Consider the following 27,976-nt stretch of genomic DNA (forward strand, 5'->3'; position numbering starts at 1 on the left):
ACGACACAATCGCATGGAGCTGAAGTGTTTTTCGTTTCCTGGTCTTAAAAAACAAACGAACATTGATATAATGTGCAGAACAACCATCACATTTCTGCAGTGATAACGGAGTTCGCGCGGTGTCAGTGTAACGTGAGATAATATCCTTACACGATCGTAGTGTCATTGCTGTTTGGTTCCACCTCCTGGCAACATTCTCACTTCCATACTGACCGGATCGTTTCTGCCTTTTTTACGTGGATGGTCGGTTTGTCCGATTTTCTGGATATTTAATAATTTAATCAATATGAACGCATAAGGACGTGTTGGATTAATTATATACATCGAAGCAGTTGTCCTTGTGATGGATTAATGATGCTTTCGGATTCAACCATGGAACAAAGAAGATCCGAGAGACGAAGGGCGAGAGGATATTTGGTCGGCTGCATGGTTGCGGTGCTTTTGTGGAGCGGAGCTTCTGCGCAATCACGATATGCCATCTCTGAGGAAGTAAACGAAGGAACTGTGGTTGGAAATATAGCAAAGGATCTGGGATTGGATAAAAGCACACTGAGAGACAGGAAGTATCGGATTGTTTCTAGCAATGCCGATCATCTTTTCCATGTAAATCAGAATGACGGTGTCCTGTATGTGAGCCGTAAGATAGACAGAGAAGAGGTGTGCGCGCAGAGCAATACGTGTTTAATTAACCTAAAAACCGTGCTAGAAAACCCTCTGGAAGTGCATTATGTTGACGTGGAGGTGCTGGATATAAACGACCATTCTCCCAGTTTCCCTGAGAAAGTGACAACGTTGGAGATGTCAGAGTCTGTACCACCTGGAGTACGTATCCAATTAAATGCCGCACGTGATCCAGACAGTGGTCATTTTTCAGTGCAACACTATAAACTCAGCCACAACGATCACTTCCGTTTGGAAGTTAAGGATAAAGCAGAATATGGTAAAATACCAATATTAGTCGTAAAAAAACCTTTAGATAGAGAAACTGCTGGAAGCCACTCATTGGTACTGACAGCACTGGACGGAGGAAAACCTCCGAAATCTGGTGAAATTAAGATTTTAGTAAATGTTTTAGATGTTAATGATAACGCACCTGTTTTCTCTAAAGATGTTTATTCAGTGATGCTGGATGAAAATGCTCCAGTAGGCACAACAGTCATAGAAGTGAATGCAACTGATTTAGATGAGGGTCCAAACGGAGAAGTTGTATACTCGTTTACTATCAATCAAAGGTTATTACAATTGTTTGATATAAATCCATTAACAGGAGAGATCATCGTGAAAGGTTTAATAGATTATGAGGAGAGAGACAAATACGAGATTGAAATTCGAGCATCAGATAAAGGTCTGGCTCCTATGGCAACCGAAAAAAGTGTTATGATCAAAATAGTTGACATTAATGATAACGCACCTGTGATTGAAGTGACGTCATTCTCAAACTCTATCCCTGAAGATTCCAGACCTGGAACTACAGTTGCCCTTATTAGTGTAAATGACTTGGACTCTGGTCTTAATGGAAAAGTTATTTGCTCCATAGGTGAGAATGTTCCTTTTGCTTTATCTCCATCTTTACGCGACAACATGTATTCATTAGTCACCAAATTACTTCTCGATAAAGAAAAAAAGTCACAATATGATGTGACAATTATTGCAAAAGATGCTGGCCAGCCTTCATTATCATCTGAAAAGACAATAAGCGTTGTGTTGTCAGACGTAAATGACAACAGTCCAGAGTTTTCACTGAGTCCTTATACTTTCTATGTCACTGAAGCTAATGAGCCAGGAGCCTCTGTGTTTTCTGTTAGAGCTTTTGACCGTGATGAGACTGACAATGCTCTAATATCCTATCATATTCTCAGAGATGGAAGCAAAGATAATAAAGTAACTTCATTTCTCAACATTAATACTGAGAATGGAGATATTTTGGCTCTAAAAAGTTTTGACTTTGAAAGTCTGAAAACGTTCCAGTTCCAAGTTGTCGCCTCAGATTCTGGAACTCCGTCACTCAGCAGCAACGTCACAGTGAACGTGTTCATTCTGGATCAGAACGACAACGCTCCAGTCATCCTGTACCCAGTCAGCTCTAACGGTTCTGCTGAAGGTGTGGAGGAGGTTCCCCGCAATGTGAACGCAGGACACTTGGTGACTAAAGTCAGAGCCTATGACGCTGATATAGGATATAACGGCTGGCTGCTGTTTTCACTGCAAGAAGTTACTGACCACAGTCTCTTTGGGTTGGACCGCTATACAGGACAGATCAGAACCCTTCGCTCATTCACAGAGACAGATGAGGCGGAGCATAAACTGGTCATACTGGTGAAAGACAATGGGAACGTGTCTCTCTCAGCAACAGCTACTGTGGTGGTCAAAGTTGTGGAGCCCAAAGAGGCTTTTGCTGCCACTGATGTTAAAAGTGCAACAAAGGATGAGGAGGATAATAACGTGACTTTCTACCTGATGATAACTTTGGGCTCAGTTTCAACTCTTTTTCTCATCAGTATCATCGTGCTGGTTGCAATGCAGTGCTCTAAATCCACAGACACTTCTAAATATATACAAGAGCCTAATTATGACGGGACCCTGTGTCACAGCATCCAGTACCGATCTGGAGAGAAACGCTACATGCTAGTTGGACCCAGAATGAGTATAGGATCTACTATAGTCCCGGGCAGCCACGCCAACACACTCATGCTGCCTGACAGGAGGACTCCTGGAGAGGTAAGACATTTAAAACAAATTGTGTATTAGATGTATATGAGCACATATTTATTGGTTTATTTATCGAAGTGTGCTTTATTGTTTCTCCAAAGCTATTTTTACGGAGAAAAGTAGCCTACCAAATATAACTTTCAACATTTGCATCTTTTGTTGGTTGTCATGTACGTACAAACTCATAACTATAGTATATATCATTTGATTAAGAAAACGTCCATGGTGCTAAAATTAAAATTGCCTGGCTTCTCATCCCAAAACAATCTGTATTTGGGAATATGATATGTTGTTAATGAGTTTGTGCGTTAGTGCATAATATTCCAACTTCTTAACAGTATAATGCAATGTTTCTATTTAGTTTATTAGAGGTATGATGTAAGTATTCCTGATGCTGTTGTCTATGGGACTGAAACACATGATTGTGTCATACACACATGTAACGTTAAAGAACAACATAAAAAGTAATTACATTATCAATTAATCGGCATATATATATAGAGATAGGCTTCATAAAAGAACGCTTGACTTCAAACTATATAATTTAAAATTGCAGTTTTCTAAATACCTCTGGGTGTCACTCTTACATTGAGAAACCGACAACAGTATACTATCCCTCCCCTTTCAAGGCTTTTTATTTCTAGTGAACAGAGCACACACGATATTTGAATCAAGCACGAGCCGATGGAATCACGCTTCGTTTTCTGAAAATGTGCGATATTCAGGGAGCTGGACATACATAATTGTTCGTTGGAGTAACAGCCTGCGGTGTATGTGTTGTTGGATAACGATGGGGATGAATTCAAAATCTCGGACAAAGGACTGCTCCTGGTTTGCTTTTTCTTTGGCTCTCTTGCTGTTCGGAGAACTGACTTTGGCTCAGATAACATATTCTATTGCCGAGGAGGTACGAGACGGAACTGTTGTTGGAAATGTCGCAAAGGATCTTGGTCTCGACATCAATTCTTTGATCGCTCGGCGGTTCCGTGTTGTATCTGGAAGTAAGGACGCTATCTTTGCGGTAAACCAGCACAATGGCGCATTGTACGTCGACAAGCACATTGACAGGGAGGAGCTCTGCCAGGGCAGCGGTGCTTGTCTGATGGAGCTAAAGATCCTCGTTGAAAGCCCTTTGGAAATACACTACGTCGTTGTAGAAATCACTGATGTAAATGATCACGCTCCTAGTTTTCCTGAAAGGGAACAGATATTTGAAATAGCTGAGCATACATTACCAGGAAGGCGATTTCAACTGCACACTGCTCGTGATCCCGATGCCGGAATGAACTCAATCCGTACATACACGTTGTCGACAAATGAACATTTTGAAGTAAATATCCGTCAGAGCGATGCGGGTAAAATACCATTTTTAGTGCTGAAGAAGTCGTTAGACAGAGAACAAACGAATAAACATGATATACTGGTTACAGCAGTTGATGGAGGTAAACCTCCCAAATCTGCGACACTAAATGTTTCTATTATTGTTCTTGACAGTAATGATAATCGTCCGATATTTAGTCAGGAGATTTACCAAATTGAATTACAGGAAAACGTTGCGGTTGGTACTTCTGTATTTAAAATGAATGCAACAGATCTGGATGAGGACACGAATGGGAAAGTTGAGTACAGCCTCGGAAAAACCTTAACGCGTAAAATATATGACATGTTTGAATTGGACAAACTAAGTGGAGAAATTATAGTTAAAGGGGTAGTGGATTATGAAGAAAACGACGCATATGAACTTGATGTTGAGGCATCCGATAAAGGAACGCCTCCACTGATAGGTGAGTGTAGAGTCATTATAAAGATTAAAGATGTCAATGATAATGCACCAGAAATAGAAGTAACATCACTGTCAAACACAGTGTCTGAAAACTCAAAGCCTGGAACAGTTATTTCACTTATTAGTGTCACGGATAAAGACTCCGGTGTCAATGGAAAAATTATTTCGCACATATCCAATGACGCCCCTTTTGAATTAAAACCCTCCTATAAGGAGAATATATATTCAGTTGTTACGAAGGGAGTTTTGGATCGAGAGATGGTTTCACATTATGAAATAATAATAAAAGCCACGGATTGTGGTGAACCTCCATTATCTACTGTTAAAACACTGAGTATTCAGATATCAGATGTAAATGACAACAGACCACATTTCTCGCAAAATCCATTACAGTTTTACCTTTTAGAAAATAACGCTGCTGGAAATTCAATTTTCTCTGTTTCCGCAACGGACAAAGACGTGAATGACAATGCAGTTATATCATATAATATAGTGAGAGAAAGTAGTCAGAATGACATTATGTCTTTCCTAAATATTCATTCTGATAACGGACACATATCTGCGCTAAAAAGTTTTGACTTTGAAAGTCTGAAAACGTTCCAGTTCCAAGTTGTTGCCTCAGATTCTGGAACTCCGTCACAAAGCAGCAACGTCACAGTGAACGTGTTCATTCTGGATCAGAACGACAACGCTCCAGTCATCCTGTACCCAGTCAGCTCTAACGGTTCTGCTGAAGGTGTGGAGGAGGTTCCCCGCAATGTGAACGCAGGACACTTGGTGACTAAAGTCAGAGCCTATGACGCTGATATAGGATATAACGGCTGGCTGCTGTTTTCACTGCAGGAAGTTACTGACCGCAGTCTCTTTGGGTTGGACCGCTATACAGGACAGATCAGAACCCTTCGCTCATTCACAGAGACAGACGAGGCGGAGCATAAACTGGTCATACTGGTGAAAGACAATGGGAACGTGTCTCTCTCAGCAACAGCTACTGTGATGGTCAAAGTTATGGAGCCCAAAGAGGCTTTTGCTGCCGCTGATGTTAAAAGTGCAACAAAGGATGAGGAGGATAATAACGTGACTTTCTACCTGATGATAACTTTGGGCTCAGTTTCAACTCTTTTCCTCATCAGTATCATCGTGCTGGTTGCAATGCAGTGCTCTAAATCCACAGACTACACTTCTAAATACATACAAGAGCCTAATTATGACGGGACCCTGTGTCACAGCATCCAGTACCGATCTGGAGAGAAACGCTACATGCTAGTTGGACCCAGAATGAGTATAGGATCTACTATAGTCCCGGGCAGCCACGCCAACACACTCATGCCCCCTGACAGGAGGTATGCGACTACAGAGGTAAGACATGTTTAAACATTATTAAATACATTATAAATATAAATCCCCACATAGACAAATACATTGTCTAATGTGAACGTGAATATTTTTTCTATCCACAAGGATACATTGGTTATTCCTGTTTACACTGATAATGTGTCATCCTATTTTAATTAAGTTGTAATATTTCCCTTTTAAATAAAAAGTATAAAATATATTTTAAAATTACAATTTGGTTACAAATTCAATCTTAAGTGTGTGCATATTGGACTTGGTGTCATATGGCCGGTGGATCGAAACTGTCTCTGCATGTATAAGTAGTTGAGATTAATCCGTTTGTGTGTAGAATCGCATGGTGGCACTAAACATCCAGAATATACGCCCCGCTGCAGTTAACCATCGGTCTGTGAGACTGCCTCTAAAGCTTTCGGGGGGGCAGACCAACATCCTCCGAGTGAGCTTTGTTCAAACGTTTTTTTGCGTTCATACAGCCCGCGCGCCTCGTTGAACGGTGATTTCTCTTCAATTAATGGACACGTAAACAATCTTTGTCACTTGGTTTTCACTGGAGCTACACTTTGACACAAGACAATGGAACAAAGCGGACAGGACTCCTGGCGAAAAGGAAGACAATGGATGGCCTGGGTGCTGTCTCTGAGTCTGGTTTTCAGCGAGGCATCGGGACAGATAAGATATTCCATATCGGAGGAGATCAAAGAAGGGACTGCTGTTGGGAATATTGCAAAGGATTTGGGAATAGATCCAATTATATTACAAGCAAGGGGATTTCGTATTGTTTCGGGCTCCACTGAACCCCTTTTCAAAGTAAACCGAAACGATGGGATTTTATACGTAAATCGTAACATTGACCGTGAAGAAATATGCCAGCGGACCAGTGCGTGTTTGATAAATCTAAAGACCGTGCTCGAGAACCCACTGGAGATCCATTATGTGGCTGTGGAAGTGCTGGACGTAAATGACCATTCGCCCTCTTTCCCGGAAGATAACAAAAGGATCGAGATGTCGGAGTCCACTTTACCGGGAACCAGATTCCAGTTGCATGCTGCTCTCGATCCAGATGGTGGACTGAATTCCGTTCAACAGTACAAACTAAGTCCTAATAATCATTTTCGTCTCGAAGTGAAAGACAGCGGGAAAGATGGCAAGGTGCCTATTTTACAATTACAAAGCCCGTTAGACAGAGAGGCCTCTAGCAGCCACAGACTACTTATTACAGCCCTGGACGGAGGTAAACCCCCGAAATCAGGGTCCATGGAAATAATTATTGATATTCTAGATGTGAACGATAATGCTCCAGTTTTTACAAAAGATGTGTATTCTGCAGATATAAATGAAAATGCATCTATTGGAACAATAGTCATACGATTAAACGCCACAGATATGGATGACGGGTTGAATGGAGATGTCAGCTATTCTTTCGGCAATGTGAATAGTAAAGTACGTGAATGTTTTAATGTCGACCCGATCACAGGTGAGATTACTGTGAAAGGACAATTAGACTATGAAGTGGATGACAGTTACGAAATAAATATCCAGGCATCTGACAGCGGTGTTGTTCCATTTAGAACAGAAAAAAGCGTGAGTGTAAATATTAAAGACATGAATGACAACGCACCTGTAATTGAGGTGACGTCACTGTCGAGCAAATTGTCGGAGGATTCCAGACCAGGAACAACGGTCGCACTTCTTAGCATTACGGATTTTGACTCTGGAGTGAACGGGAAAGTCCTCAGCTTTGTAAAAGGCGATGTCCCTTTCACAATAACACCTTCAATACAGGACAACATGTACACTGTCGTGACAAAGTCGCAGCTTGACAGGGAAAATAAATCGATTTATGATGTAACGGTGATCGCAAAAGATGCAGGCGAACCCGCCTTAACAACTGAACAGACGTTGAGAGTCATTGTATCGGACGTTAACGATAACAGCCCAGAGTTCTCTAAGAGGCAATACAATTTTTACGTCACCGAGAATAACCCTGCAGGAGTGTCAGTATTTTCCGTAATCGCGTCTGATCATGACGAGGGAGATAATGCTTTTATTTCGTATAATATTCTCAGAGATGCAACTTCTGCAAATACTGTGACTTCATTTCTCAACGTAAACTCCGGTAATGGAGATATTTTGGCTCTAAAAAGTTTTGACTTTGAAATTCTGAAAACGTTCCAGTTCCAAGTTGTCGCCTCCGATTCTGGAACTCCGTCACTCAGCAGCAACGTCACAGTGAACGTGTTCATTCTGGATCAGAACGACAACGCTCCAGTCATCCTGTACCCAGTCAGCTCTAACGGTTCTGCTGAAGGTGTGGAGGAGGTTCCCCGCAATGTGAACGCAGGACACTTGGTGACTAAAGTCAGAGCCTATGACGCTGATATAGGATATAACGGCTGGCTGCTGTTTTCACTGCAGGACGTTACTGACCACAGTCTCTTTGGGTTGGACCGCTATACAGGACAGGTCAGAACCCTTCGCTCATTCACAGAGACAGACGAGGCGGAGCATAAACTGGTCATACTGGTGAAAGACAATGGGAACGTGTCTCTCTCAGCAACAGCTACTGTGATGGTCAAAGTTGTGGAGCCCAAAGAGGCTTTTGCTGCCGCTGATGTTAAAAGTGCAACAAAGGATGAAGAGGATAATAACGTGACTTTCTACCTGATGATAACTTTGGGCTCAGTTTCAACTCTTTTTCTCATCAGTATCATCGTGCTGGTTGCAATGCAGTGCTCTAAATCCACGGACTACACTTCTAAATATATACAAGAGCCTAATTATGACGGGACCCTGTGTCACAGCATCCAGTACAGATCTGGAGAGAAACGCTACATGCTAGTTGGACCCAGAATGAGTATAGGATCTACTATAGTCCCGGGCAGCCACGCCAACACACTCATGCTGCCTGACAGGCTGCCTGACAGGAGGACTCCTGGAGAGGTAAGACACAATGCATTGCTTCAAAACATGTTTACGGGCGAGCCATTCCAACTCCCCCCTGATTGTGCACTTGGACAGACATATGTCCAAAACGACGTCATACAATGATGATAACAGTGGAGTTTAAAACTAAAACAGAAACCTACAAGCGTGTGAGTGATATGTTGCTTGGCTGTCACTGTCAGGCCGGGATTCCAATCAGGACTCAAATGCTGAGGCGTCAGTGAGCAGAGTTTAATAATTCAAACAAAAACTCTCCTAAGAGGTGGAGGCTAAACTAGGTACTAAGAAATAAAAAGCTGGACTATGAAAACTACAACAAAAATCGCTCTTTCGAGGTTGGTACTCAGTTTACAAAAAGGCTCGGTGGCTATGAACGTGGCTTTGGTGAACGACCATGAGACGAAACACTTTGGCACAGGACAGAGGGAAGACGCACATGAGGGTAATGGGGAACAGGTGGAAACAATCAGGGGAGACAATCAGACCGGTGACACATGAGGAAGGGCAAGTGACCTGAAACGAGAGGAGAGTTAGACTTCAAAATAAAACAGGAAGTTACGAGACAAAAACCCAAGACAAGACAAGCTTCACCGCGGTGTGACAGTCACATCATTTAAGGTTCTTTACAGCTTCTATATTGTTCTATTTTATATATAATATATTAATTAGATAAGTGAGCACTTCTTTGGTAAAAGTGATTGGCTACGAGAAGAAAAGTGATCGCTGTCCATGGTCCTGTAATATGTTGACTTTTTCTATTTCCGAGCACAATAGAGTGTGCGGGTGTATGAAATAATGAATAAACAAACGTATTTAATAGTATTGTTCCTTCAGAAGATTTAATTTGATTCTAATTATTTAATTATTAAGATTTAATTGTATTACACGAAGCAGCTGAACTGTTTAGATTAGACACTTTTGATATAATTGTTTCTCAAAGTTGGTCTCCATCTTTCCAGATCGATTTGCTAAGAAATTAACATCCTGTAATTGTACCCAAGACAGTATGGTTGAAAAAACGGCTAAACTTAACGAGAGACAATTTAAAAACTGGAAACAGTATGCTGCCTTAAGGAGCATAATGAACTGCAAAACGACACAATCCCTGTTCATGGAGCTGAAGTGTTTTTCGTTTCCTGGTATTAAAAAACTAACGAACATTGATATAATGTGCAGAACAACCATCACATTTCTGCAGTGATAACGGAGTTCGCGTGGTGTCAGTGTAACGTGAGATATTATCCTTACAGGAGCGTAGTGTCATTGCTGTTTGGTTCCACCTCCTGCATGGCAACATTCTCACTTCCATACTGACCGGATCGTTTCTGCCTTTTTTACGTAGATGGTCGGTTTGCCCGAATTTATTTGGATTTAAGAAGTTATTATATATGAACGCATATACGGACGTGTTGGATTAATTATATGCATCGAAGCAGTTGTTCTTGTGATGGATTACTGATGTTTTCGGGTTCAACCATGGAACAAAGAAGATCCGAGAGACGAAGGGCGAGAGGATATTTGGTCGGCTGCGTGGTTGCGGTGCTTTTGTGGAGCGGAGCTTCTGCGCAATCACGATATTCCATCTCTGAGGAAGTTAACGAAGGAACTGTGGTTGGAAATATAGCAAAGGATCTAGGATTGGATAAAAGCACACTGAGAGACAGGAAGTATCGGATTGTTTCTAGTAATGCCGATCATCTTTTCCATGTAAATCAGAATGACGGTGTCCTGTATGTGAGCCGTAAGATAGACAGAGAAGAGGTGTGCGCGCAGAGCAGTACGTGTTTAATTAATCTGAAAACCGTGCTAGAAAACCCTCTGGAGGTGCATTATGTTGTCGTGGAGGTGCTGGATATAAACGACCATTCTCCCAGTTTCCCTGAGAAAGTGACAACGTTGGAGATGTCAGAGTCTGTACCACTTGGAGTACGTATCCAATTAAAAGCTGCACGTGATCCAGACAGTGGTCATTTTTCAGTGCAACACTATAAACTCAGCGACAACGCTCACTTCCGTTTGGAAGTTAAGGATAAAGGAGAAGATGGTAAAATACCAATATTAGTAGTAAAAAAACCTTTAGATAGAGAAACTGCTGGAAGCCACTCATTGGTACTGACAGCACTGGACGGAGGAAAACCTCCGAAATCTGGTGAAATTAACATTTTAGTAAATGTTTTGGATATTAATGATAATGCACCTGTTTTCTCTAAAGATGTTTATTCTGTGATGCTGGATGAAAATGCTCCAGTAGGCACAACAGTCATACAAGTGAATGCAACTGATTCCGATGAGGGTTCAAACGGAGAAGTAGTTTACTCATTTACTATCAATCAAAGGTTATTACAATTATTTGATGTAAATCCAATAACAGGAGAGATCATTGTTAAAAGTTTAATAGATTATGAGGAGAGGGACAAATATGAGATTGAAATTCAAGCATCAGATAAAGGTCTTGCTCCTCTGGCAACAGAAAAAAGTGTTATGATCAAAATAGTTGACATTAATGATAACGCACCTGTGATTGAAGTGACGTCATTTTCAAGCTCCATCCCTGAAGATTCCAGAATTGGAACTACAGTTGCCCTTATTAGTGTGAATGACTTGGACTCTGGTCTCAATGGAAAAGTGATTTGCTCCATCGGTGAGGATGTTCCTTTTGCTTTATCTCCATCTTTACAGGAGAACATGTATTCATTAGTAATCAAATCACCTCTAGACAGAGAGAGACAGTCAAAGTATGATGTCACGATTATTGCAAAAGACGCTGGTCAGCCTTCATTATCATCTGAAAAGACAATAAGTGTTGTCGTGTCAGACGTGAATGACAACAGTCCAGAGTTTTCACTGAGTCCTTATACTTTCTATGTCACTGAAGCTAATGAGCCAGGAGCCTCTGTGTTTTCTGTTAAAGCTTTTGACCGTGATGAGACTGACAATGCTCTAATATCCTATCATATTCTCAGAGATGGAAGCAAAGATAATAGAGTAACTTCATTTCTCAACATTAATACTGAGAATGGAGATATTTTGGCTCTAAAAAGTTTTGACTTTGAAAGTCTGAAAACGTTCCAGTTCCAAGTTGTCGCCTCAGATTCTGGAACTCCGTCACTCAGCAGCAACGTCACAGTGAACGTGTTCATTCTGGATAAGAACGACAACGCTCCAGTCATCCTGTACCCAGTCAGCTCTAACGGTTCTGCTGAAGGTGTGGAGCAGGTTCCCCGCAATGTGAACGCAGGACACTTGGTGACTAAAGTCAGAGCCTATGACGCTGATATAGGATATAATGGCTGGCTGCTGTTTTCACTGCAGGAAGTTACTGACCACAGCCTCTTTGGGTTGGACCGCTATACAGGACAGATCAGAACCCTTCGCTCATTCACAGAGACAGACGAGGCGCAGCATAAACTGGTCATACTGGTGAAAGACAATGGGAACGTGTCCCTCTCAGCAACAGCTACTGTGATGGTCAAAGTTGTGGAGCCCAAAGAGGCTTTTGCTGCCGCTGATGTTAAAAGTGCAACAAAGGACGAGGAGGATAATAACGTGACTTTCTACCTGATGATAACTTTGGGCTCAGTTTCAACTCTTTTTCTCATCAGTATCATCGTGCTGGTTGCAATGCAGTGCTCTAAATCCACAGACTACACTTCTAAATATCTACAAGAGCCTAATTATGACGGGACCCTGTGTCACAGCATCCAGTACAGATCTGGAGAGAAACGCTACATGCTAGTTGGACCCAGAATGAGTATAGGATCTACGATAGTCCCGGGCAGCCATGCCAACACACTCATGCTGCCTGACAGGAGGACTCCTGGAGAGGTAAGACATGTTGAAACAAGCAATTTTCTTCTGTGTTTTTTTGTGTGCATGTATAATCTTAGATGTATTGAAATTTATATTCAGTGCAAAACTTCAGAACACAAGGCAGAATTGCGTGTTCAACAAACCATATCTGGACATTTGATGTCCTCAAATTGTTCCTTTTAAGTTTAGAATGGACCTATAGAATCTCTGATGATTTAAGTTCTTCACCAACCCATATGTGAAATGTCATTATTGAGGGGATGTTAAGTACAAACATCTTGAAAATATGTGTTTGACATGAAGTAAACAATGTGGTCCGTGACGGCTCTCTTGTCTGCAAATGTAATTTCATAGTTTTCATTGAGATTGTTGAAGTTTGATTTGTTCATTTTCAACATTCACTGGCTTGAGGCTGCAGTGTCATGGTTTACAAAGTTGTTGAATCTGTTGGCTGTTCTTTGTGCGACATTTTGAGAGTCAATTCTTTTCATGGATTTTGTCACTAGTTTAAAAAATACAATCAACATCCTCTTTTCACTTTTACACTTTTTACTTTGATATAATTAACATAATGTACAGTCCTAAATAAAAACGGCAGAGTGTTGTAACACAAACAATACATCGTGGGAGATGTCAGGGCGCTTCATTGTTGACTAATGAACTGGAACATGATCACAATCCTTTCACATGAAGCAAGACTGACCTGCAGCAGGTCACTGTCACTGTCTGAGGTGCTGAACTGGTTTGCTCTCAATTTCCAATGTATATTCATACAATTTAACAAACGTCAGCCACAGTTACATCATAGCAGTAATTTAATGAATACAACTCAATCCGAACACATACACATTATCCGAAAATGTTGTGGACAATTATTTAATATTTCTCATGTGATTTTAAGTGCATCTTGAGGTTGCTTTTTTCTGAGAAGTCCATCTCAAATATCTATTACCTAATCACTCGATGACGTTTGGTCTGAGCTACGAAACGAATGACAGTTTGTCTGATGTGCTTTATCCACTTTGACTGTTCTGCAGTGAGACATCTGGTCGCATGGTGTCAGCGGAACATAAACAGTCGACACTAGCGAGCTTGTCGTCAGTAGATTTTGGTTCCACCTCTTGTTATCTTCGATATTGGTACAGCCTGTTCTACGCTTATTGTTGCAGGACACGCTGCCATTTCTGAATGTGTAAGAAGAGAGTGAATATTGATATACACGGAAGAGCTGGATTCCGTTTCCTATATTTGTCCTTGTGATGGATTACTGATGTGTTCGGGTTTAACCATGGAACAAAGAAGATCCGAGAGACGAAGGGCGAGAGGATATTTGGTCGGCTGCGTGGTTGCGGTGCTTTTGTGGAGCGGAGCTTCTGCGCAATCACGATATTCCATCTCTGAGGAAGTTAACGAAGGAACTGTGGTTGGAAATATAGCAAAGGATCTGGGATTGGATAAAAGCACACTGAGAGACAGGAAGTATCGGATTGTTTCTAGTAATGCCGATCATCTTTTCCATGTGAATCAGAATGACGGTGTCCTGTATGTGAGCCGTAAGATAGACAGAGAAGAGGTGTGCGCGCAGAGCAGTACGTGTTTAATTAATCTAAAAACCGTGCTAGAAAACCCTCTGGAGGTGCATTATGTTGTCGTGGAGGTGCTGGATATAAACGACCATTCTCCCAGTTTCCCTGAGAAAGAGAAATGTTTGGAGATGTCTGAGTCCGTGTTGCCCGGAGCGCGATTTCAGCTCAAACCCTCGCGGGATCGAGACAGCGGTCAATTCTCCGTGCAGCAATATAAACTCAGCCACAACGATCACTTCCGTTTGGAAGTTAAGGATAAAGGAGAAGATGGTAAAATACCAATATTGGTTGTACAAAAACCTTTAGACAGAGAAACTGCAGGAAGCATCTCATTGGTACTGACAGCACTCGACGGAGGAAAGCCTCCCAAATCTGGTACTATGAATATTCTAGTTAATGTTTTGGATATTAATGATAATGCACCTGTTTTCACAAAAGATGTTTACTCTGTTGTGCTTGGTGAAAATTCTGCAGTCGGAACAAAAGTCATACAAGTTAATGCAACTGATTTAGACGAAGGACAAAATGCAAAAGTGGTTTACTCATTTAGCAACAGCATGAGTAAAAATATATTAAACCTATTTGAGATCAATCCATTAACCGGTGAGATCACTGTTAAAGGTTTAATAGACTATGAAAAGAAGGAAAGATATGAAATTGAAATTGAGGCATCAGATAAAGGATTTGTTCCTCTTACAACAGAAAAAAGTGTAATTATCCAGATAGTTGACATTAATGATAACGCACCTGAGATTGAAGTGACTTCATTTTCAAACTCTATCCCTGAAGATTCCCGACCTGGAACTACAGTTGCCCTTATTAGTGTAAATGACTTGGACTCTGGTCTCAATGGAAAAGTTATTTGCTCCATAGGTGAGGATGTTCCTTTTGCTTTATCGCCATTTTTACAAGACAACATGTATTCATTAGTCACTAAATTACCTCTGGACAGAGAGAGACAGTCAAAGTATGATGTCACAATTATTGCGAAAGATGCTGGCAAGCCTTCATTATCATCTGAAAAGACAATAAGTGTTGTGGTGTCAGACGTGAATGACAACAGTCCAGAGTTTTCACTGAGTCCTTATACTTTCTATGTCACTGAAGCTAATGAGCCAGGAGCCTCTGTGTTTTCTGTTAAAGCTTTTGATCGTGATGAGACTGACAATGCTCTAATATCCTATCATATTCTCAGAGATGGAAGCAAACATAATAAAGTAACTTCATTTCTCAACATTAATACTGAGAATGGAGATATTTTGGCTCTCAAAAGTTTTGACTTTGAAAGTCTGAAAACGTTCCAGTTCCAAGTTGTCGCCTCAGATTCTGGAACTCCGTCACTCAGCAGCAACGTCACAGTGAACGTGTTCATTCTGGATCAGAACGACAACGCTCCAGTCATCCTGTACCCAGTCAGCTCTAACGGTTCTGCTGAAGGTGTGGAGGAGGTTCCCCGCAATGTGAACGCAGGACACTTGGTGACTAAAGTCAGAGCCTATGACGCTGATATAGGATATAATGGCTGGCTGCTGTTTTCACTGCAGGAAGTTACTGACCACAGTCTCTTTGGGTTGGACCGCTATACAGGACAGATCAGAACCCTTCGCTCATTCACAGAGACAGACGAGGCGGAGCATAAACTGGTCATACTGGTGAAAGACAATGGGAACGTGTCTCTCTCAGCAACAGCTACTGTGATGGTCAAAGTTGTGGAGCCCAAAGAGGCTTTTGCTGCCGCTGATGTTAAAAGTGCAACAAAGGATGAGGAGGATAATAACGTGACTTTCTACCTGATGATAACTTTGGGCTCAGTTTCAACTCTTTTCCTCATCAGTATCATCGTGCTGGTTGCAATGCAGTGCTCTAAATCCACAGACTACACTTCTAAATACATACAAGAGCCTAATTATGACGGGACCCTGTGTCACAGCATCCAGTACCGATCTGGAGAGAAACGCTACATGCTAGTTGGACCCAGAATGAGTATAGGATCTACTATAGGCCCGGGCAGCCATGCCAACACACTCATGCTGCCTGACAGGAGGACACCTGGAGAGGTAAGACAAAATGCATTTCTTCAAAACATGTTTACGAGCGAGCCATTCCAACTCCCCCTGAGTGTGCACTTGGACAGACATATGTCCAAAACAATGTCATCAAATGATGATTAACAGTGGAGTTTAAAAACAGAAACCTAAAAGCATTTCAGCGATATTTGTTATATATTATATTAGTTTGATATTTGAGCACTTCTTTGGTAAAAGTGATTGGTTACAAGAAGAGTTGTGATCGCTGTCCATGGTCCTTTAATATGTTGACTTTTGCTTTTTCCAAGCACAATAGAGCATCAAGCACAATGGAGTCTGCCGGTATGGAAATGAGTAAACAAACGTGTTTCGTAATGTTCCTTCAAAATATGTAATTTTCATTAACAAGAAGCCGCTCAACTGTTTAGATTAGACACTTTTCATAGAATTGTTTCTCAAAGTTGTGGCCTCCATCTTTCCAGGTCGATTTGCTGACAAAACAAAACCATGTAATATAGCATATAGCTCTGTGAGTGGTATATGTTACAGGTAGCAGGATTGGTACCTAGTAGCGAGATGATATTATTCTGTAAACAGGACACACAAATGATACCACGCACATTCACGTCTTGCCATTGTGCATCACTCAACAGAATACCATTTATTTTCATATTCAAATCCATAAGTGCAACACATATTGTAAATCACATTCCAAATATATTCCTAAGTATATCATTACTTCACATTAAATTTGTATTGAGCCAACAACAGCCTCGACGGGCGTGATGCTATGTTGGCTAACGCAGCACACCGGCTATTCAAAACTATAGTCTTTCACACAAAAACTTATAAACATACATTTACAGACATTCATCTCCTCCCTATATAGCTGCTAAAACAGTAACTTCATCCAAAGAAACGTATTTACTTCTCATTCATTCAGGGCTCTCAAGTTTTGAAGACAGGCAAGAGTGATATCCATCATCAATACCCCCCCCCCCCCCCCCCCCAGAACGAAACTTTCGGATATTAGTCGCGCGCAATTCCAGGAGGCTTTATTTTCATTGGTTGCTGGATTAAATCTTACCCAGATACAACAGATTTTTTTCTTCCTGATTGTGTGATAGGTGGCACCTCACAGCAGAACTCCAGGGGATTTGGGGAGACGTGCTTGATTCCTCCATGGTGAGGGCAGCGCGGCCAGGTCATGTTTGCGCGCTGCGGCACATTAAATAGACCCGAGTTTTTTTTCAGCGTGAGAAATACGATGTGTGGCCGAAATACGTGACTGTCACGCTCAATGCGTACCACTTGAGAGCCCTGTTCTTTTCTCACCCACCTATAAACAGGACACACAAATGACACCACGCACATTTACATCCGGTCATTGCGCGTCACTCGGCAGAATGAGGAAACGTCACCTGCGACGTTGTGCTCGTAAATCGCTCCACTGTCGCAAAGCCTGCCTGACGCAAAATAGAGCATCACCCTGCCTTCTGCTGCAGTTGCCAGGTGAAATGTACAGTCTATACAAAACTAAAGCATTTCACTTCCTATGTAATATAATTTTCACTATGAAACGTGTTATTTGTCAATCGAAACAAAACACATTACATACATGTGCAAACACGTTGGTGGGTGTCACATATGCTGTCCTCTTGGTGTCACTGTAACATCGACGAGGCCATAACATACTTCTTGCCTCTCCAAAGAAAGCTTTTGTTCGGAACCTCACAACAGGGGATACATTTGATGTCAGACCGGGAGTAGGATGAGACCGTGTGGTGGTCGGATATAGAAAAAAGATTTTTGTTACAGAAAGCGGCTCCTGTGGGCAAATACTGTGTTGGATAATGATGGGGAGTGAAAGAGGATATCGCTCACGTGACTATTGGTTTGCTTTTTATTTTTCCTTGCTGTTTTTCGGAAATCAGACTTTGGCTGAATTGAGGTATTCTCTCCCAGAGGAGATGAAGGAAGGGACCATTGTTGGAAATGTTGCCAAGGATCTTGGTCTGGAGAAAACCTCTTTGATTGATCGACGGTTTCGAGTTGTGTCTGGATCTAAGGACGCTTTTTTCGAGGTAAACCCGGACAATGGTGCCTTACAGGTCCGTAAGAAAATCGACAGAGAGGAGCTGTGTCACGGTAGTGGTGTGTGCTTAATGGAGCTGAAAATCCTTGTTGAAGACCCTTTGGAAATGCACCACGTAGTTGTAGAAATAACTGACGTAAATGACCACTCTCCTAGTTTTTCTGAAAAGGAACAACAATTTGAAATAGCAGAACATACATCTCTGGGAACGCGATTTGAATTACATGCGGCCCGCGATCCGGATGCTGGAATTAACTCAATTCGCACATATACATTAACGTCAAATGATCATTTTGAAATAGAAATAAGCCAAAGTGATGATGATAAAATACCATTTTTAGTGCTGAAGAAATCGTTAGACAGAGAACAAAGGAATACACTCGCGCTAATTGTAACAGCAGTTGATGGAGGTAAACCGCAACGATCAGGCATACTAAATGTTTCTATTATTGTTATTGACATTAATGATAATCGTCCGATATTTAGTCAAGATACTTACCATATAGAAATATATGAAAACCTCCCAGTTGGTACGATTGTTACAAGAGTGAATGCAACAGATCCAGATGAAGGGACGAACGGCGAACTAGAGTACAGCTTTAGTAGAACATTAGGACGTAAAGTTTACGAAATATTTGAATTAGATAATTTAAGTGGAAAAATTAAACTGAAAGGAGTCGTGGATTTTGAGGACTCTGAGATTTTTAAACTAGATGTTCAGGCATCTGACAAAGGAACACCTCCGTTAACAAGCAGGTGTAAAGTCATTGTAAAGATAAAAGACGAAAATGACAACCATCCGGAAATAGAAGTAACATCACTATCAAATACAGTGCCTGAAGATTCAAAGCTTGGCACAGTTATTTCACTTATAAGTATGACAGATAAAGACTCCGGTGTCAATGGAAAAATTATTTCACGCATATCAGAGGACGTGCCTTTTGAATTAAAGGCGTCTTATAAGGAAAATATATATTCAGTTGTGACGAAAAGATTTTTGGATCGGGAGGAGGTGTCACATTATGAAATAACAATAACAGCCACAGATTGTGGTGAACCTCCCTTATCTACTGTTAAAACACTGAATATTCAGATATCAGATGTAAATGATAACAGACCACATTTCTCGCAAAATCCATTACAATTTTACCTGTTAGAAAATAACATTGCAGGACATTCAATTGTCTCTGTTACCGCAACGGACAAAGACGTGAATGAAAATGCAGCTGTGTCATATCACATTGTCAGAGGAAGGAGTGAAAATGACCTAACAATATTTCTAAATATAAACTCTGATAATGGCCACATTTCCGCTCTAAAAAGTTTTGACTTTGAAAGTCTGAAAACGTTCCAGTTCCAAGTTGTCGCCTCAGATTCTGGAACTCCGTCACTCAGCAGCAACGTCACAGTGAACGTGTTCATTCTGGATCAGAACGACAACGCTCCAGTCATCCTGTACCCAGTCAGCTCTAACGGTTCTGCTGAAGGTGTGGAGGAGGTTCCCCGCAATGTGAACGCAGGACACTTGGTGACTAAAGTCAGAGCCTATGACGCTGATATAGGATATAACGGCTGGCTGCTGTTTTCACTGCAGGAAGTTACTGACCACAGCCTCTTTGGGTTGGACCGCTATACAGGACAGATCAGAACCCTTCGCTCATTCACAGAGACAGAGGAGGCGCAGCATAAACTGGTCATACTGGTGAAAGACAATGGGAACGTGTCCCTCTCAGCAACAGCTACTGTGATGGTCAAAGTTGTGGAGCCCAAAGAGGCTTTTGCTGCCGCTGATGTTAAAAGTGCAACAAAGGATGAGGAGGATAATAACGTGACTTTCTACCTGATGATAACTTTGGGCTCAGTTTCAACTCTTTTCCTCATCAGTATCATCGTGCTGATTGCAATGCAGTGCTCTAAATCCACAGACTACACTTCTAAATATATACAAGAGCCTAATTATGACGGGACCCTGTGTCACAGCATCCAGTACCGATCTGGAGAGAAACGCTACATGCTAGTTGGACCCAGAATGAGTATAGGATCTACTATAGTCCCGGGCAGCCACGCCAACACACTCATGCTGCCTGACAGGAGGACTCCTGGAGAGGTAAGACAAAATCCATTGCTTCAAAACATGTTTACGGGCGAGCCATTCCAACTCCCCCCTGAGTGCACTTGGACAGACATATGTCCAAAACGACATCATACAATGAAGATTAACAGTGGAATTCAAAAACAAAACAGAAACCTAAAAGCGAGTGATATGTTGCTTGGCTTTTACATTATTTCAGTTTCTTTAACGCTTCTATTTGTTCTATTTTTATGTAATATATTAATTAGATAACTGAGCACTTATTTGGTAAAAGTGATTGAGCCGTTATCGCTGTCCATGGACCTGTAATATGTTTACTTGCTATTTCCGAACACAATAGAGTGTGCGGTATATGGAATAATGAGTAAACACACGTATAGTAATTCTCCTTCAAAAGATGTTGTTTAATTATTAGCATTTCATTATTAAGATGTAATTGTATTACACGAAGCAGCTGAACTGTTTAGATTAGACACTTTTGATATAATTGTTTCTCAAAGTTGGCCTCCATCTTTCCAGGTCGATTTGCTAAGAAGCTAACATCCTGTAATTGTACCCAAGACAGTATGGTTGAAAAAACGGCTAAACTTAACGAGAGACAATTTAAAAACTGGAAACAGTTTGCTGTCTTAAGGAGCATAATGATCTGCAAAACGACACAATCCCTGTTTATGGAGCTGAAGTGTTTTTCGTTTCCTGGTCTTAAAAAACTAACGAACATTGATATAATGTGCAGAACAACCATCACATTTCTGCAGTGATAACTGAGTTCGCGCGGTGTCAGTGTAACGTGAGATATTATCCTTACACGAGCGCAGTGTCATTGCTGTTTGGTTCCACCTCCTGGCAACATTCTCACTTCCATACTGACCGGATCGTTTCTGCCTTTTTTACGTAGATGGTCGGTTTGTCCGAATTTATTTGTATTTAAGAAGTTAATCAATATGAACGCACATACGGAAGTGTTGGATTAATTATATACATCTAAGCAGTTGTCCTTGTGATGGATTACTGATGTGTTCGGGTTCAACCATGGAACAAAGAAGATCCGAGAGAAGAAGGGCGAGAGGATATTTGGTCGGCTGCGTGGTTGCGGTGCTTTTGTGGAGCGGAGCTTCTGCGCAATCACGATATTCCATCTCTGAGGAAGTTAACGAAGGAACTGTGGTTGGAAATATAGCAAAGGACCTGGGATTGGATAAAAGCACACTGAGAGAGAGGAAGTATCGGATTGTTTCTAGTAATGCCGATCATCTTTTCCACGTGAATCAGAATGACGGTGTCCTGTATGTGAGCCGTAAGATAGACAGAGAAGAGGTGTGCGCGCAGAGCAGTACGTGTTTAATTAATCTAAAAACCGTGCTAGAAAACCCTCTGGAGGTACATTATGTTGTCGTGGAGGTGCTGGATATAAACGACCATTCTCCAAGTTTCCCTGAGAAAGAGAAACGATTGGAGATGTCTGAGTCCGTGTTGCCCGGAGCGCGATTTCAGCTCAAACCCTCGCGGGATCGAGACAGCGGTCAATTCTCCGTGCAGCAATATAAACTCAGCCACAACGATCACTTCCGTTTGGAAGTTAAGGATAAAGGAAAAGATGGCAAAATACCAATATTGGTTGTCCAAAAACCTTTAGACAGAGAAACTACAGGAAGCATCTCATTGGTACTGACAGCACTCGACGGAGGAAAGCCTCCCAAATCTGGTACTATGAATATTCTAGTTAATGTTTTGGATATTAATGATAATGCACCTGTTTTCACAAAAGATGTTTACTCTGTTGTGCTTGGTGAAAATTCTTCAGTCGGAACAAAAGTCATACAAGTTAATGCAACTGATTTAGACCAAGGACTAAGTGGAGAAGTAGTTTACTCATTTAGCAACAGCATGAATCAAAATGTATTAAACCTATTTGAGATCAATCCATTAACAGGTGAGATCACTGTTAAAGGTTTAATAGACTATGAAGAGAATGACATTTATGAAATTGAAATTGAGGCATCAGATAAAGGTCTTGCTCCTCTTACAACAGAAAAAAGTGTAATTATCAAGATAGTTGACATTAATGATAACGCACCTGAGATTGAAGTGACTTCATTTTCAAACTCCATCCCTGAAGACTCCCGACCTGGAACTACAGTTGCCCTTATTAGTGTGAATGACTTGGACTCTGGTCTCAATGGAAAAGTGATTTGCTCCATAAATGAGAATGTTCCTTTTGCTTTATCACCATCTTTACAAGACAACATGTATTCATTAGTCACCAAATCACCTCTGGACAGAGAGAGACAGTCAAAGTATGATGTCACAATTATTGCGAAAGATGCTGGCCAGCCTTCATTATCATCTAAAAAGACAATAAGTGTTGTGGTGTCAGACGTGAACGACAACAGTCCAGAGTTTTCACTGAGTCCTTATACTTTCTATGTCACTGAAGCTAATGAGCCAGGAGCCTCTGTGTTTTCTGTTAAAGCTTTTGATCGTGATGAGACTGACAATGCTCTAATATCCTATCATATTCTCAGAGATGGAAGCAAAGATAATAAAGTAACTTCATTTCTCAACATTAATACTGAGAATGGAGATATTTTGGCTCTCAAAAGTTTTGACTTTGAAAGTCTGAAAACGTTCCAGTTCCAAGTTGTCGCCTCAGATTCTGGATCTCCGTCACTCAGCAGCAACGTCACAGTGAACGTGTTCATTCTGGATCAGAACGACAACGCTCCAGTCATCCTGTACCCAGTCAGCTCTAACGGTTCTGCTGAAGGTGTGGAGGAGGTTCCCCGCAATGTGAACGCAGGACACTTGGTGACTAAAGTCAGAGCCTATGACGCTGATATAGGATATAACGGCTGGCTGCTGTTTTCACTGCAGGAAGTTACTGACCACAGTCTCTTTGGGTTGGACCGCTATACAGGACAGATCAGAACCCTTCGCTCATTCACAGAGACAGACGAGGCGGAGCATAAACTGGTCATACTGGTGAAAGACAATGGGAACGTGTCTCTCTCAGCAACAGCTACTGTGTTGATCAAAGTTGTGGAGCCCAAAGAGGCTTTTGCTGCCGCTGATGTTAAAAGTGCAACAATGGATGAGGAGGATAATAACGTGACTTTCTACCTGATGATAACTTTGGGCTCAGTTTCAACTCTTTTTCTCATCAGTATCATCGTGCTGGTTGCAATGCAGTGCTCTAAATCCACAGACTACACTTCTAAATATATACAAGAGCCTAATTATGACGGGACCCTGTGTCACAGCATCCAGTACAGATCTGGAGAGAAACGCTACATGCTAGTTGGACCCAGAATGAGTATAGGATCTACTATAGTCCCGGGCAGCCACGCCAACACACTCATGCTGCCTGACAGGAGGACTCCTGGAGAGGTAAGACATGTTGAAACAAGCAATTTTCTTCTGTGGTTTTTTTTGTGCATTTATAATCTTAGATGTATTGCAATTTATATTCAGTGCAAAACTTCAGAACACAAGGCAGAATTGCATGTTGAACAAACCATATCTGGACATTTGATGTCCTCAAATTGTTCCTTTTAAGTTTAGAATGGACCTATAGAATCTCTGATGATTTAAGTTCTTCACCAACCCATATGTGAAAAGTCATTATTGAGGGGATGTTACCAACATCTTGAAAATATGTGTTTGACATGAAGTAAACACTGCGGTACTTGACGGATCTCTTGTCTGCAAATGTAAATTCATAGTTTTCATTGGGATTGTTGAAATTTGATTTTTTCGTTTACAACATTCACTGGCTTGAGGCTGCAGTGTCATGGTTTACAAAGTATCTTGTTGAATCTGTTGGCTGTTCATTGTGCGATACTTTGTCAATGTAACAACATTGTTCTTCTGTACAGATTAACGTGAACAGTGATTGAACATTTTGAGAGTAAATTTTTTTTCATGTATTTTGTCACTATAGTTAAAAAAATATAATCAACATCCTTTTTTCTCTTTTACACTTTTGACTTTGATATAATTAACATAATGTACAGTCCTAAATAAAAACGGCAGAGTGTTGTAACACAAACAATACATCGTGGGAGATGTCAGGGCGCTTCATTGTTGACTAATGAACTGGAACATGATCACAATCCTTTCACATGAAGCAAGACTGACCTGCAGCAGGTCACTGTCACTGTCCGAGGTGCTGAACTGGTTTGCTCTCAATTTCCAATGTATATTCATACAATTTAACAAACGTCAGCCACACTTACATCATAGCAATAATTTAATGTATACAACTCAATCCGAACGCATACACCTTATCCGAAAATGTTGTGCACAATTATTTAATATTTCTCATGTGATTTTAAGTGCATCTTGAGGTTGCTTTTTTCTGAGAAGTCCATCTCAAATATCTATTACCTAATCACTCTGTAAGAGCCAAATGCATGATTTCATTTGTTATAATAATCTAGTTTAAAAAGATTTAAAAAGGTAACTGAAGATAAATCTTTTTATTATGATTTGAAAGAATGTTTATGTTAATATATGTAATTTAGTAATGTATTTAAAACCTGAATAATTTTTCAGAATGTAAGCTGCCAATCAGATGACGTCACGTCAGTATAACAGCATGTGTGTTGGACTGTCAGTCGTGTTTGAGCTCAGAGTTGTTGGAAGCGACATAGTTTTTTGACGTGTGAACATGTACTCTACGTTTTTTAGGAAACATCATTTTGTATGAAAGAACTACTTGTGTCACTCGCGTGTCAATTTTTAGCTTTTTAAGACTGATCTCAAAAGTGTGGTACAGAAGAACCAGAACTAGACGGAGTGCCACTACACACTCGATAACGTTTGGTCTGAGCTACGAAACGAATGACTGTTTGTCTGATGTGCTTTATCGACTTTGACTGTTCTGCAGTGAGACGTCTGGTCGCATGGTGTCAGCGGAACATAAACAGTGGACAGTAGCGAGCTTGTCGTCAGTAGATTTCGTTTCCACCTCTTATTATCTTCGATATTGGTACAGCCTGTTCTACGCTTATTGTTGCAGGACACGCTGCCATTTCTGAACGTGTAAGAAGAGAGTGAATATTGATATACACGGAAGAGCTGGATTCCGTTTCCTATATTTGTCCTTGTGATGGATTACTGATGTGTTCGGGTTTAACCATGGAACAAAGAAGATACGAGGGACGAAGGGCGAGAGGATATTTGGTCGGCTGCGTGGTTGCGGTGCTTTTGTGGAGCGGAGCTTCTGCGCAATCACGATATTCCATCTCTGAGGAAGTTAACGAAGGAACTGTGGTTGGAAATATAGCAAAGGATCTGGGATTGGATAAAAGCACACTGAGAGACAGGAAGTATCGGATTGTTTCTAGTCATGCCGATCACCTTTTCCATGTGAATCAGAATGACGGTGTCCTGTATGTGAGCCGTAAAATAGACAGAGAAGAGGTGTGCGCGCAGAGCAGTACGTGTTTAATTAATCTAAAAACGGTCCTAGAAAACCCTCTGCAGGTGCATTATGTTGAAGTAGAAGTGTTGGATGTAAATGACCATTCTCCAAGTTTCTTGGAGAAAGAGAAAAGATTAGATATTTCTGAGTCCGTGTTGCCCGGAGCGCGATTTCAGCTCAAACCCTCGCAGGATCGAGACAGCGGTCAATTCTCCGTGCAGCAATATAAACTCAGCCACAACGATCATTTCCGTTTGGAAGTCAAGGATAAAGGAGAAGATGGTAAAATACCAATATTGGTTGTCCAAAAACCTTTAGACAGAGAAACTGCAGGAAGCATCTCATTGGTACTGACAGCACTCGACGGAGGAAAACCTCCAAAATCTGGTACTATGAATATTTTAATTAATGTGTTGGATGTTAATGATAATGCACCTATTTTCACCAAAGATGTTTATTCTGTTGTGCTCGATGAAAATGCCATAGTAGGCACAGAAGTCATACAAGTTAATGCAACTGATTTAGACCAAGGACAAAATGGTGAAGTGGTTTACTCATTTAGCAACAGTATGAGTCAAAATATATTAAACATATTTGAGATCAATCCATTAACAGGTGAGATCACTGTTAAAGGTGTTTTGGACTATGAAAAGAAGGACAGATATGAAATTGAAATTGAGGCATCAGATAAAGGTCTTGCTCCTCTTACAACAGAGAAAAGTGTAATTATCCAGATAGTTGACATTAATGATAACGCACCTGAGATTGAAGTGACTTCATTTTCAAACTCCATCCCTGAAGATTCCCGACCTGGAACTACAGTTGCCCTTATTAGTGTAAATGACTTGGACTCTGGTCTCAATGGAAAAGTTATTTGCTCCATTGATGAGGATGTTCCATTCACTTTATTGCCATCATTAAAAGACAACATGTATTCATTAGTCACAAAATCACCTCTAGACAGAGAGAAAAAGCCCACCTATGAGCTAACAATAGTTGGTAAAGACGCTGGTCAACCACCATTATTTTTTGCTAAGAAAATAGATATTATTGTGTCAGACGTGAATGACAACAGTCCAGAGTTTTCACTGAGTCCTTATACTTTCTATGTCACTGAAGCTAATGAGCCAGGAGCCTCTGTGTTTTCTGTTAGAGCTTTTGACCGTGATGAGACTGAGAATGCTTTAATATCCTATCATATTCTCAGAGATGGAAGCAAAGATAATAGAGTAACTTCATTTCTCAACATTAATACTGAGAATGGAGATATTTTGGCTCTTAAAAGTTTTGACTTTGAAAGTCTAAAAACGTTCCAGTTCCAAGTTGTCGCCTCAGATTCTGGAACTCCGTCACTCAGCAGCAACGTCGCAGTGAACGTGTTCATTCTGGATCAGAACGACAACGCTCCAGTCATCCTGTACCCAGTCAGCTCTAACGGTTCTGCTGAAGGTGTGGAGGAGGTTCCCCGCAATGTGAACGCAGGACACTTGGTGACTAAAGTCAGAGCCTATGACGCTGATATAGGATATAACGGCTGGCTGCTGTTTTCACTGCAGGAAGTTACTGACCACAGTCTCTTTGGGTTGGACCGCTATACAGGACAGATCAGAACCCTTCGCTCATTCACAGAGACAGACGAGGCGGAGCATAAACTGGTCATACTGGTGAAAGACAATGGAACGTGTCTCTCTCAGCAACAGCTACTGTGATGGTCAAAGTTGTGGAGCCCAAAGAGGCTTTTGCTGCCGCTGATGTTAAAAGTGCAACAAAGGACGAGGAGGATAACAACGTGACTTTCTACCTGATGATAACTTTGGGCTCAGTTTCAACTCTTTTCCTCATCAGTATCATCGTGCTGGTTGCAATGCAGTGCTCTAAATCCACAGACTACACTTCTAAATATATACAAGAGCCTAATTATGACGGGACCCTGTGTCACAGCATCCAGTACCGATCTGGAGAGAAACGCTACATGCTAGTTGGACCCAGAATGAGTATAGGATCTACTATAGTCCCGGGCAGCCACGCCAACACACTCATGCTCCCTGACAGGAGACATACATCAGGAGAGGTAAGACATATTTATGTAAACACTTTTAAATGATTTAGTAGAACTGCTTTCTTATTAATCATATACCTAACGTATGCTC

At 41.2% G+C, this 27,976-nt stretch overlaps 7 protein-coding genes across 7 annotated transcripts in view; all 7 read left to right on the plus strand.

Annotated features, from left to right (window-relative positions):
• The first annotated feature begins 372 nt into the window (after positions 1 to 372).
• LOC130209296 (protocadherin alpha-3-like) lies at positions 373 to 2,748 on the plus strand. The gene has a single exon (XM_056438858.1). It carries the CDS (start codon positions 373 to 375, stop codon positions 2,746 to 2,748), a length of 2,376 nt encoding a protein of 791 aa, XP_056294833.1.
• Positions 2,749 to 3,499: 751 nt separating this feature from the next.
• Positions 3,500 to 5,866, plus strand: LOC130209297 (protocadherin alpha-3-like). The gene has a single exon (XM_056438859.1). It carries the CDS (start codon positions 3,500 to 3,502, stop codon positions 5,864 to 5,866), a length of 2,367 nt encoding a protein of 788 aa, XP_056294834.1.
• Positions 5,867 to 6,421: 555 nt separating this feature from the next.
• LOC130209298 (protocadherin beta-18-like) lies at positions 6,422 to 8,896 on the plus strand. The gene has a single exon (XM_056438860.1). The coding sequence runs from the start codon at positions 6,422 to 6,424 to the stop codon at positions 8,894 to 8,896; it is 2,475 nt and encodes an 824-aa protein (XP_056294835.1).
• Positions 8,897 to 10,267: 1,371 nt separating this feature from the next.
• LOC130209299 (protocadherin alpha-3-like) lies at positions 10,268 to 13,797 on the plus strand. The gene is made up of 2 exons (XM_056438861.1): positions 10,268 to 12,625; positions 13,771 to 13,797. Exons 1-2 carry the CDS (start codon positions 10,268 to 10,270, stop codon positions 13,795 to 13,797), a joined length of 2,385 nt encoding a protein of 794 aa, XP_056294836.1.
• Positions 13,798 to 13,889: 92 nt separating this feature from the next.
• LOC130209893 (protocadherin alpha-3-like) overlaps positions 13,890 to 27,976 on the plus strand; it is a 56,329-nt gene continuing 42,242 nt past the window's right edge. The window contains exon 1 of the mRNA XM_056439808.1: positions 13,890 to 16,244. Coding sequence (XP_056295783.1) covers positions 13,890 to 16,244 — 2,355 coding nt within the window. The remainder of the gene's footprint in view (positions 16,245 to 27,976) is intronic.
• Positions 18,059 to 20,933, plus strand: LOC130209490 (protocadherin gamma-A4-like). The gene is made up of 2 exons (XM_056439184.1): positions 18,059 to 20,478; positions 20,921 to 20,933. The coding sequence occupies exons 1-2, from the start codon at positions 18,068 to 18,070 to the stop codon at positions 20,931 to 20,933; spliced, it is 2,424 nt and encodes an 807-aa protein (XP_056295159.1). The 5' UTR covers positions 18,059 to 18,067.
• LOC130210043 (protocadherin beta-15-like) lies at positions 21,434 to 27,535 on the plus strand. The gene is made up of 2 exons (XM_056440042.1): positions 21,434 to 23,797; positions 27,143 to 27,535. The coding sequence occupies exons 1-2, from the start codon at positions 21,434 to 21,436 to the stop codon at positions 27,533 to 27,535; spliced, it is 2,757 nt and encodes a 918-aa protein (XP_056296017.1).

This window comes from Pseudoliparis swirei, chromosome 19 (genome assembly GCF_029220125.1).
Source record: "Pseudoliparis swirei isolate HS2019 ecotype Mariana Trench chromosome 19, NWPU_hadal_v1, whole genome shotgun sequence".
NCBI classification, from domain to species: Eukaryota; Metazoa; Chordata; class Actinopteri; order Perciformes; family Liparidae; genus Pseudoliparis; species Pseudoliparis swirei.

What these genes read in the sequence shown, in the direction of transcription:
- LOC130209296 (XM_056438858.1), top strand. Translation starts at nt 373, where the DNA reads ATGGAACAAAGAAGATCCGAGAGACGAAGGGCGAGAGGATATTTGGTC.
- LOC130209297 (XM_056438859.1), top strand. Translation starts at nt 3,500, where the DNA reads ATGGGGATGAATTCAAAATCTCGGACAAAGGACTGCTCCTGGTTTGCT.
- LOC130209298 (XM_056438860.1), top strand. Translation starts at nt 6,422, where the DNA reads ATGGAACAAAGCGGACAGGACTCCTGGCGAAAAGGAAGACAATGGATG.
- LOC130209299 (XM_056438861.1), top strand. Translation starts at nt 10,268, where the DNA reads ATGGAACAAAGAAGATCCGAGAGACGAAGGGCGAGAGGATATTTGGTC. An exon ending in CTCCTGGAGAGGTAAGACAT is followed by an intron (nt 12,626 to 13,770) that starts GTTGAAACAAGC and finishes TTATTGTTGCAG; the next exon opens with GACACGCTGCCATTTCTGAA.
- LOC130209490 (XM_056439184.1), top strand. Translation starts at nt 18,068, where the DNA reads ATGATGGGGAGTGAAAGAGGATATCGCTCACGTGACTATTGGTTTGCT.
- LOC130210043 (XM_056440042.1), top strand. Translation starts at nt 21,434, where the DNA reads ATGGAACAAAGAAGATCCGAGAGAAGAAGGGCGAGAGGATATTTGGTC. An exon ending in CTCCTGGAGAGGTAAGACAT is followed by an intron (nt 23,798 to 27,142) that starts GTTGAAACAAGC and finishes AAAACGTTCCAG; the next exon opens with TTCCAAGTTGTCGCCTCAGA.